Source organism: Sinocyclocheilus grahami, unplaced genomic scaffold, assembly GCF_001515645.1.
Source record: "Sinocyclocheilus grahami isolate Dianchi unplaced genomic scaffold, SAMN03320097.WGS_v1.1 scaffold9.1, whole genome shotgun sequence".
Taxonomy (NCBI): Eukaryota; Metazoa; Chordata; class Actinopteri; order Cypriniformes; family Cyprinidae; genus Sinocyclocheilus; species Sinocyclocheilus grahami.
In genome coordinates this window covers 759,479-771,349 of record NW_015505188.1, presented here as the reverse complement: position 1 = coordinate 771,349, position 11,871 = coordinate 759,479, and the positions used below count along the sequence as shown (strand labels likewise).

The 11,871-nt window shown below is 37.3% G+C and overlaps 1 protein-coding gene across 1 annotated transcript in view; it reads left to right on the top strand.

Annotated features, from left to right (window-relative positions):
• The first annotated feature begins 602 nt into the window (after positions 1 to 602).
• Positions 603 to 11,871, top strand: part of LOC107592402 (lethal(2) giant larvae protein homolog 1-like) — a 38,009-nt gene continuing 26,740 nt past the window's right edge. Inside the window, exons 1-4 of the mRNA XM_016281904.1 lie at positions 603 to 829; positions 2,116 to 2,213; positions 11,508 to 11,589; positions 11,728 to 11,858. Coding sequence (XP_016137390.1) covers positions 749 to 829; positions 2,116 to 2,213; positions 11,508 to 11,589; positions 11,728 to 11,858 — 392 coding nt within the window. The 5' untranslated portion in view covers positions 603 to 748. The remainder of the gene's footprint in view (positions 830 to 2,115; positions 2,214 to 11,507; positions 11,590 to 11,727; positions 11,859 to 11,871) is intronic.

Genomic DNA, 11,871 nt, shown 5'->3' with positions numbered 1-11,871 from the left:
TCAATACAAAACAATAAAATTCAATAAAATAAAAAAATATAAATATAAATATTACATGAAAATCTAAACAAACATTTTAAATGTTGCGTGGGCAGCTAACAGAAATAAGTTTATGCTAAAGCACTAAAATTGCTAAATGGGAATAAATAAATAACAACATTAAAAAGTGAAATAAAACTAAAACTTATAAAAAATAATTTAAACCTAAATAGTAATGTTTAAAATAACGATAATAATAATCAAAATTACAAATATATATATATATATACAATTAAAAATTAAACTAAATTTAAAAGGAAACGTAAAAATAAAAGTTAATTAAAAATATTAATAAAAACTTGAATAGTATATAAATAATACTAAAATAGCATGTTTTGATTGGCTGGTCTCTCCACGCAATGAAACTGAATGGCTACCAGGCAATTCAAACGTGTAAGTAAAACTAATCCAGCCGACTCCTGATCCGTGTTTTCCACACGCACGCTGGTCGTGGGCGTGGTTTGGTGAATTGGTCACAGATTCTTGGCTTCTGATTGGCTCTCCTAAGACGTGGTTCCTGTGAACTTGCCCTGTGGTCAAACTGCATAAACACACAGCTGAAAACTTGCACGGCTTGAGGAGTGGATACAAAAGAAACTGGAGCTTGCATGAAGGATCACATTGTTGCTCTGCACCGATTCACGCCTAACGGAATTGATATCATTCTGAGACGGCGCGGGCTGTGATATTTCTCTGATTCGGCTTCAGGATGATGAAGTTCAGGTTCAGACGGCAGGGGAACGACCCTCATCGTGAGAAAATCAAGCAGGATCTGTTTGCATTCAGTAAGGTATGTGGGATATATACTGTAGCGTTGGGTCTCCTCTCGAGCATGCATGCGGTTTCGGGTTGCATTGAAATCGATTAAAAGAACATATAATTCAAGCAAATGTATTCACAAATGATTTCTTATTTCAGTAATTTCCTCTTTATTAACATGCAGTTGCTAATATGGCAATGTTTTACAACTATCATGGCCAGATATGACAATATAAGCGCATGAAAGTTGTTTGAAACAGTTATTGCTTTTATACATAGCAAGCTTTTCTTTTTGGTTAGTGCACAGTTATACTTTTATAGCTTCAAGAGAATGACTGAGAAATGTGTTGCTTTTGCGTGTAATATATTTATCTTCATCAATGGAGCTCATTAAATCAGATCGGGCGTGTTGTCTATTGTGAGTGAGCTCAAAGTTTTCTTGTGTTTGTAACTTTAACCGTTACGAACGACTGACTGATTGTTTGTTTGTTTGTTTGTTTGTTATTGAGCCTTGAATGTGTCCTGCAGTTGTAGGGTGAGGATTTGTAGAGCTCTCTGTAATGAGGCTGCTCTTAAATCATAATGAACACGTTACTGCTCTCTTGCCAAAAACATAGAAAGAGATTGATTGTAGGCTTTTTACTGATGACCAAACTCTGGCACTATTACAGCACAATCAAACATTGCTACTCCTCCTCTTCAGTGTAAAGCAAAACAGGAGGAAATGGGAGATACCATATTATGCATGTTTTACAGTATTAAAGTCCTCGCTTTTGTTCATTCCTCAAATGCTGCTGATTTATCCACTGATGGTTTAGGAAAACGGAGAGTGTGTAATGTGTAATGTTACAGGAAGGTCTTGTTATTTATCATGCCACACTTTGTCAACCTGTGAAAAGAGATCTGCATCATTCGGCCAACTTCAAGCCTGCTTAGATTTGTGTGTTGATTTAAGGTGACATTTTTAAAATTGCCCAGAAAACCCGTTTCTGCAAAGCACTTTTGATAGCTTTGATGCTCCAATGTCTGTCAAATCTACTAGATTTGCTTCCTGGCTATTTCTGGTTCTGCATTTTATTTGTTATTTTTTTTTTGTAAAAACAAGGAAATCCCCTTCCTGACAAGACTGCACTGAATAGAGCTACTGCATTGTTAATTGTAGCATCAGGGCTCATTAGAGGTCAATGAAGTATGAATTGGTTTCTTTTTTTTTGAGCTCAGCAGGAAAAGAGGGATTTCAAATGTCTGTATGATGTACATAACATGTGAGTTTATGTTCTGAATGTGTGATTTTCCTCTTCTCTTCTTTTTACTCAGACAGTTGAACATGGATTCCCAAACCAGCCAAGTGCTTTGGCCTATGATCCCAAACGGCAGCTTTTGGCCATTGGAACTAAATCAGGGGCCATGAAAATGTATCCTTTTGTGAGTGCTTTACTCAAATGGAACGAATAATGTAGTGGATTGTCTTTTGTTAATATGCACTACTGTTCAAATGTTTGGGGTCAGTAAAAGTCACAGTAAAGAATTTTACATTGGTAAAAAAAAAATGTTGATTTCAAATAATTGCTGTGCAAAATTCTCTATTCATCAAAGAATCTTAAAAAATGTATCAGTTTCCACAAAAATAAGAAGCAGCGCTACTGTTTTTTACTTATAATAGGAAATGTTATTTGAGCAGCAGTTCAGTATATTAGAATGATTTCTGAAGGATCATGTTACACTGAAGACTGGAGTAATGATGCTGAAAATGCAGCTTTGCATCACAGGAATACATTACATTTGAAAATGGATTGAAATAGAAAAGTTGTTTTAAATTGTAATGCTATTACAATACAATTGTAATGCTATATTTTACAATGTCACTGTTTTTACTGTGTTTTTGATCAAATAAATGCCGCCTTGCTGAGCAAAAGAGACTTAATTCAAGAACATTAAAAAACCTTAATGACCCCAAACACTTGAACAGAGGTATATTTACATCTAAGTTTGTACACACCTTCTCTGTTGTTTATCTTACCCATTCAAATAATAAATTAAGCATAATAATAAATTAAACATTACAAAATAATGAAAATAAAAGAATGGGAATTAAGTTGACAAAATTAAGACGAAACAAAGTTAATTAAGATTCTTAAATTTAAGATTTAAGAAATGATGTATTTATTTGTGTAACAATTTTGTAAGTAGCCACTGTTTGTGTAGATTACAGTGATTCTCTAAATTGGCTTTGAGAGCTGCAGCCATAATGCTAAACCAGTTTTAAAAGGAATTCATATATAGGTGCAATTTGTACTTATGTCTGTATAATAATAATGAAAATAAAAGAATGGGAATTAAGTTGACAAAATTAAGACGAAACAAAGTTAATTAAGATTCTTAAATTTAAGAAATGATGTATTTATTTGTGTAACAATTTTGTAAGTAGCCACTGTTTGTGTAGATTACAGTGATTCTCTAAATTGGCTTTGAGAGCTGCAGCCATAATGCTAAACCAGTTTTAAAAGGAATTCATATATAGGTGCAATTTGTACTTGTGTGTGTCCAAACTTTTGTGAGAACCACTGGCATTTTACATTAACACCAACTTCTTAAGCGTTATAATATTAAACTCTTTACATCCTTCATAAAATGTTGGGAAAGATTTGGTCATTTTTATTTAGATCAATGATACAATGCAGTGAGTGAATGTCCTAGTTTATGGTTCACTGATTCTGATTAATTACTCTGGATGTATGGCTCTGTTGTGTTGAAGACTTGAGTCATCTGCGTTTGTACACAATGTGACTCATTACATGTTGTGCTAGTCCTCTAAAACTTGGTACTTTGAAAATAAACTTTTCTAAATTGTTATAATTATACTCGACACTGTCCAGGCCTGAATGTTTGAGTCTGTAGTGGGTATAAGGAATGTTTAGGAGGATACTATCAGAATAAAGTGTCGGAGACTCCTTTGGTGAGCTGTTATTATCTAGTCCTCCTGGACTGGACAGGTCAGACAGGCCAAGTATCATGGAATACGTCCGACATTCTTTCACAGTCATGCTTGCTTTTTTTTCTGTGATGGAAGCTGAGATACAGGCTGGATCAGTGATATTATGGTGATTGTGATGCACAGTACAGGTCTTTGAGCTTTGGGAGGCTGGTAGTGTCAGGCACAGCCCAGCTGAGCGATGCTCATTCTGCAGCCTTGACTCACTCGGGGGTGGGGTGGGGTGGTGGGGGGCGCTAGATGCGGATGGCCTGATCTGACAACCTGCCACTAATGCCTCGTCCATCAGACAAGAAGACTCATGATGGAGAGAGGACAGGGACTGGTCGGTGTAAATAAAGGAGCTGTTCTGAGGTTGAGTAATGAGAGGTTTGGCTTTGAAAGCATTTCCTCTGATTGGGTGTTGAAGTGGGTGTGATGAGAGATCAAAGTTTGGTTTACCCAGTCTGACTCCATTTTTTTTTTGGATGTCTTTGAATAACATTTGGGAATATAGTATTAGTTTAGTGTTGGCGAATTTCTCTCTTCTGTCGTTAAGAGTTCTCTTTGAGAGACTTATAAGTTCTGTTCAGGCATTTCTTCATTATTTTTTAATGAGGAAAGCTAAATGACTTGATGTCACGCTAGCTTGTTTTGTGAAGAATTCTGCGGAATGGATTTAAACATGGTGCAGTTATGCTAAAGAATAATCAAATTAGGCAAAATATTTAATAAACCAGGGGATCCCAAAACTTTTTATGTTAGGACCCAGCTAGAGAGCTATGATCATTCTCAAGATCCACTGAAAATGTTTTTACATGCAGCCTGTGAAGAAAAACGATACAGGAAACACAAGTTATGCCCACCAACAAACTTGTTAATTTGACATGAGCTACTCTTACACTTTGCAGTAACCACAATTTAAAAACTGTTGTAATTAACATTCATAGAATCGGTGGGGGATGTGTACTGCATTGTGAAATTAAGGTCTTTCCAGTTCTGTGAAAATATGATGATTTGTATGCGTGTTGAGTCCATGTCAGCCTGCTTATGTCTCTCAAACTGCACTTCTGTCTTAAATTCATTTCGTGCAAGGGAGACCCAGTGATTCCAGACTCTTTTCCTATGGGTCATGCGTAAACTTGTGCTGAATCAATAGCCAGATACTGTTGGGTCATTATCCTAGTCTAACAGGCGCCATTTATACTTTTAATAGAGATGCATTCATATAAATTTCCACAGTCCTCGGATTTGTATGAATCATATGGATGCATGGCTTGTTTGTTTCAGTGTGAGAATGGCACATTTTTATGAAAGGCAATGAATTTGCCAGCATGTTTATTTCTTCAAATAACAGCTGTAAAGTATTAAACGTTTAGTGTGCCAGAAGGGAATTATTAGTCATAAATTGTGAAATCTAATTTACAAGAGGAGGAGCAGCACATCTACATCCCAATGTTAACTGACCTTTCGCAAAGACCTTAGTTACTGTTGCTACGTCTGACAAGCCATGCCACACATCATGTTCTCACACAGTGAAAAATACATTGTGGAGCAAAGAGGAAACTGATAACACGCTGACAGACAAGACATGGCCAGTTACTTTTGGTAATAAACAAAGTCTCAGCTTTCAAATTTTGTCTCTTTTTAAAAAAAAAAGAAATTCCAACAATAAATACCAAATAAATACTGTTTTGTGGCTCTTTAATGTGTTGTGCCAGGTTGCTGGAGCGCCTCGGTTCAAGTGGCACATGAACTGATTTTCTCTTCCTCTTTACTAATTGTTATACCACGAAATAAACATGAATGAACATCAGAAGGTATTTAATTTACTGCAGAAAGACATGAATACGCACCACTTTAAAGTTCAAGTCCAAATTCCCGGCAAAGAGTGAATTAATCCACCATCCGTTTTTTGTTGTTAATTTTGTGAGCTTGAAGACACTTGTACAAATGCGGATGGGTGACATGAATGGAAATGATTCCAGATTGGCGATGTAATATTTGGTTTCTGTATTCTGTACTGTATTTTCCTGAGCTCAAACCTTCCAATCTAAAGGATCAAATGCCATGTATGGTAATTTGTGAATCAGCATAGACTTATAGTCTAAATAAAACAATTTGCAAATGTTACTATTATTACACTTGTATACAAAACTTTGTATTATGCTTGTTATAGAGTGTGTGACGTCACGTGCACTGCGGTTGTCACGGCGACCGTCACAGCCCTACTGTGCAATGATGTAGTTTCCTGACATCCAGACTGAACAGCGTTTTCTCGACATGTTACCTTGTTGTTGTTTCTCAGCAATGTCATGGACGCGATGTTGTCTGGGGGTTTGGCAAAAGGAGAGTGGGACTGGGACTAATGTAAACTATTAATACTGTATGCATGCCAAATAAATACAAGCTGCTTTCACGTGTGAAACAAGCCCAGGGCCGTCACGACTAGTACCAAAACAACACTAGTGGGAGAACTAATTGACTAATCAGCACAACCCTTACAGGGTTTTTCTGCCTCTTAATTTAACACATTTATTTGTATTTGGTATTAATCATCTGCCAAGAATATTACTAGATGTACTCTTTGTATGTGTTCTTTCACACGCATTAATGTCTGAAGTTGCTCTCCCGTGTTAATTATGCCACTAATGTGCTGTGACTTTTAAAGGAGAGTTATTCTCCGTTATCATTATCATGGAGGTGTAAAAAAAAAATTAGAGTAGAACCAGTCACACACACACAACGCTCGGATCAGCACTTCCGTGATATAATTCTTGGTAGATCTTCAAAATGTCAGTCATCTTTCCTATCATTGGTTTTCTTCTCAATCAAGCGCAGTAGCTCTGCGTAAGTGGATCTGTATGCATGGAGTCCTATCCTAGAGCACTAGCTATCCATTTTCCTCTCCTAGCGGCAGTACTGCAGCTCTCTGATCTGAGCCAGGTAGTTTGCATCTATGCCACTGCAAACAATCAAACATTTGTCTGGTCTAGAGGCATAGCCTTATCATAACTTTTAGTTTGGCAGATTGCCTTATGAAAGACTGATGCTCTCACATTTCACATTCTCACATAGGGATGTCCTCTCTTCTGATTGAACAGCTGAGGAAACACTCCCAATGCCTCTTCATAGGTTCATTCATAACTACTCTATCTTTTGCTGGAGCCGTTTCTTCCTGATGGTTTTAGATGGTGCTGCAGAGGGAAGCTCAAATGTCTCTCTGCATATCTTTTCTCTCATGTGTCTCAACCTAAAGCCATTAGTATTCTGTTGTGAGTCTCACGGACACACACAGGGAGCTCAAAATCAGTCCCCTTCCCCCCTGTAGTGCACTTCTGTGGCCGGTAAGCAATCTATAGTCCTTTGGAAACTCGAATAGTGAAGAAGACTCATCGAGTTCTGTTTTATGCTCATTGCAGCCAAACCTTTCTACTTAAAGGGCCTCCATTTGTTTGTGAATTGTGGCAAGTTACTGGACGGGAAAGGGCTTGCTTGTGACTTCTTTTATAAGGACCTTCGCCTGTTTTGAAAATAAGCAGAACAGGCGCTGGAATCTCCTTCCAGTCATCTAATCAGTTGTGACATGAACTGAAAATGGCCATGCACTATGGGTAACACAAAGTTCACGGTTCAGTCTTTGTTAATAAAATTGCAGTGTCTAGAAATGCTTACCAAGCCAAAGTTCAAAAGCTTCATCATTTGCTTTTTTTTCTTTTTAGAAGGAATCTCAAATTGCATTTATATATCTCAAACAGATGATACTTTTGAGCAGTGTTCTATGAAATTATCAAGTGTATTTGAAACATTGTGCGTTTTGGATCTCAAAAATGGTGGATACTACATTTCAGTGTAAACCGTCTGGCTTTCGTCCATCATTCTTTTTGAGCTGATTTGGATGCCTTCACTAGCTTAAAATGCATGTTCTTTGTCTCTTGAGAATATCAGGTTCTGTTTTGAGTGTCTGCTTGTTACTTCCAGTGGAAACATTAGTATTCCTGTGAGACATGTAGCTGAAGGAAATTAATTCTGAATGTAGAATTCAGAGCGTTTCTGAAAGACGCTATGAGTGAGGATGTGAAGGTCTCTTAAATTAGATTGTGTACACACAAAAGCCTGCAAAACGAGGATGGAATTTCCGGTTTCAAATGTCGCAATAAGTCTTAAAAAAAAATTTCACCACACGGTTTGCTTCTCCGTGTCAACAAACCAAAACCATTCTGTGCCCTGCTCCGAGTGCAGCCTAGAGACCTGCATACCTGCGGGACCCCACGCATCAGAGTGCAGCGCGGGACAAGACTTGATGTGCGAGTGTGGGTGCGGGCAGGTAGACGCTCGTGTGTGTGTGTGTGTAGGTAGACGGTCGTGTGTGTGTGTGCAAGATGCGAGAGAATAAAATGATTTGTGGGACTCCCGCAAAATAGAAATATTCAATCATAAAATATCTAATAAATAAATTGTTATTCATGTATTGCACAAAAGCAACAAGTTTCTATTTCTAACGCGATTGCAGCATTATAATAATAATTTGTGCTCACGAATCCTCTAATTATATGGAATTTCCGGTGTCAAATGTCGCAATAAGTCTTAAAAAAAAATTTCACCACACGGTTTGCTTCTCCGTGTCAACAAACCAAAACCATTCTGTGCCCTGCTCAGAGTGCAGCCTAGAGACCTGCATACCTGCGGGACCCCACGCATCAGAGTGCAGCGCGGGACAAGACTTGATGTGCGAGGGTGGGTGCGGGCAGGTAGACGCTCGTGTGTGTGTGTGTGTGTAGGTAGACGCTCGTGTGTGTGTGTGTGTGTGTGCAAGATGCGAGAGAATAAAATGATTTGTGGGACTCCCGCAAAATAGAAATATTCAATCATAAAATATCTAATAAATAAATTGTTATTCATGTATTGCACAAAAGCAACAAGAACTAATATAAAATAAAAAAGATTAACAGGCGCAAGTATAGGCAGAGTTTCTATTTATAACGCGATTGCAGCATTATAATAATAATTTGTGCTCACGAATCCTCTAATTATAACACACGAAGTGTAGACATTATGAAAGATTCATTGTGCATATATTCATTGTGTTATAACAGAGCTTTGTGTGATTGCGATGAACTGAGATGTCTGCTTTTTTGTGATCATAAAGTGAGCTCTCTTTGCTCGCATTCTGCTAGGCCAAACCATGCACGCAGCAGCCCATGCTTGCTTTTCTGTTTAAAATAACAGTGGTTTGTGAATGTTGATGCTTTAATAACAAATATTTTATCAGGAGCGTTTATGCTGGGATGTTGTGGAGCTTACAGGATGTTTGCCCCCCCTTTGGTGATGAACTTTTTTTTTTTTTTTTGGTAACCTCACTTATTGTGTCCATTTTCTCCCTTTCTCTATCTTCCCATTTTCGCTGCCTATTGTGCAGGAGCATGATGTAATTCTTAAGAATGGAGTGGAGCTGATCAAAGGTCAGCTTCACTGTCATTCTGTGGACTTTCTCCAATGCAGCTCAATTTATATTGTGTATTGCTCCATCCTTTAGAGGTTGTGTTCATATTATCCTGTATTGTTGTTGTTGTTGTTAATAAATATATATATATATATATATTTTTTTTTTTTTGTTCTTTAGCTTAAGTGGTATTGCATAGTGCAACACCAAGGTCGTGGGTTTGATTCCCAGTGAATACCAGACCTAATAAAAGCATCTGCCAAATGTGTTAATAGAAATGACAGAGAATTTTTTTTTTTTTTTACCTCCATGATAATGAGAATGAAAGTTCTATGAAAAGCAAGCTTTATTCCTTGAATGCATTTACATGTACAAAATCATCCACTAACTTGACCTTTCATGTTGTCGGGTTATTGAGCATAATTGGTGTAAGATGTTACACGTTTCCCAGCTTTTGAACCTTTCATTGTGTAGTGTTTTTTTGGGGCATATGAGCCCCTTCTGCAAATAACAGTATGCCTGTTCACGTGTGACATAATGGAGATGCTGCCATGGCAACCAAGGGGACTTCAGAATGGAGCAGTTCGTCTGGGGTGCCGTTTCAAGAGCCTGGTTGTGTAAGACATTATGGACTTGATTAGGCAGCAGCTGAAGTGGCTCTGAGTGCTGTGTGTGAGGTGGCAGGGTGACGTGAGGCAGTGCCACACAGTCTGAGCTTTTGTTCTGGACTCAGTCGAGCTGACGGTGTGTCCTGTGCTTCCCTCGTACCATGACTGCATCTCTTCTCGTTAGTCTGAATCAGATGTACCTACCCTGCCTCACGAGCAAGTTTGCAGAGAGAAGTGGCCTGTGTTCAGATTAATCATGATGTCCAGTCCAACCCTTTCTAAGTGAATCCGAAAAACAATGACTTTTGTGTCCATATAACAAAAATGCATGCTTTAAAGTATTGGTTTATTATTCAATATTACAATGAAATAAAAATATAATAAAACAAAAAAAAGTTTTCATAAAAATATTGATTTTAAAAAAAGTTTGGTTGAGGTCTGAACCTGGGTCTCTTTAAATGTTAAATAATTTTGTATTTTTCTTGAAGTGAAACAACATTGCAGCTGGTGCCCCCCTCAATAAACAAAAATAAAATAAACTGTTTGAAAATGTAATTCTACTGTTATTTAACATACTTAATTCAATTTTTTGTGTGCAAATATATACATTTTTTTTGCTCTTTGGTCAAATAATGGCACTTGATTCCAGACACGCTCATGCTCTTTTTTTTGTTTATTTTTATTTATTTATTTTTTAAAGAGCTGCTCTCTTTCACCAAGGCCTGCTGAATTGAGGTATTCTGAGGATGTCTCTTTCTTCCTGCAGAGTTTGGATTGTTTTATGTGAATCAGATTTGACCTAGATATCCACTCTTTTGTTATGAGAGTGGAAGGCTGTGTAGTTTCATAATGAAAAGCAGACTACAAGAGCCGTCCAGAAATCATTTGAGCAACGGCCTCTTCAAGAAAAGCACAATAGACTTTGCCAACTGCTGTTGATGTCAAACTGAAAAAGAGAAGTGGGAGTTTTCTCCTCATTCTGGAGACATTTACAATCAGATTGATTGTGGGCCAGTCGTTTTGATTTTATTTTGGCTCCGTTCTTAGTAATTAGTTCAGTGGGCTGTTTAATGAGCATTATATGACTGTAATTAATTCCCTCAGAGAATCCCTCTGTTTCATGAGTTTAAGTCATTACACGGTGTTGCTTGAATTTTTTTACCACATTAACATTTTTAGCTTTGATTGGCTTGATTCCCTTCGACTTGATTGCCCAAGAATGAAAGTATGGGCCTGCAAGATATTGTGATCCATTGGAGCTAAGATGTGGCAAAAAGTGTCTTAAGTAGGGCTGCAACTAATCGATAAAATCAGTAATGAAAATAATCAAATAAATGTAAATTTGATTAGTCTCATGTTACACAAACATCACGATTTTGCAAAAACTGAGACTTTAAGACAGTATACATTGTTCAATTAAATTGACTTCACATTACTTTTACAGTAAAGTCATTACTTTGTAACATTTTAGATTTTAAACCATATTTATCCACCGTGTATATCAAGCATTTATAAAGATGTTGTTTTAAGAGTGTAAAAACGGATACTTGATCAATTGAAAAAAACAATCAAATCAATTATCAATAATCAATTATTGAAGCTTTTTCCCTTGAGGTAGTATGTTCCCAAATCAGATAGGAAAACTTGGAATGCAACACTGTAAAATATTCCTTGACTTCGCATTAAGATATGGTGCTCCTGGGGTGGAGATGACTGGACTTCATAAAGACACTGCTGCCGTCACTCAGATACATTTCCTCTATGGACAGGTAAGACCATGTTTCAACCATTGTAGCTTATTAGGTGTTGGTGTGTGTGTGTTATTGAAGTTGTAGAGGTCTTTTATTTTGAAAGTTACCATTTGAACAGTTGTGTCTTTAAACCATGAGTTTTTTTTCTGTTTATAGGGGAGGATACTTTCTTTGTTGGATGATAACACCATTCACCTATGGGAGATTGTGCAGAGAGAAAACCGCTCGCATTTAGTGGAGGTTCATAGCTTCAACCTGCCTGGCAGGCCAGGCATCGAGAGCACCAGGTAAGGTTTTGTT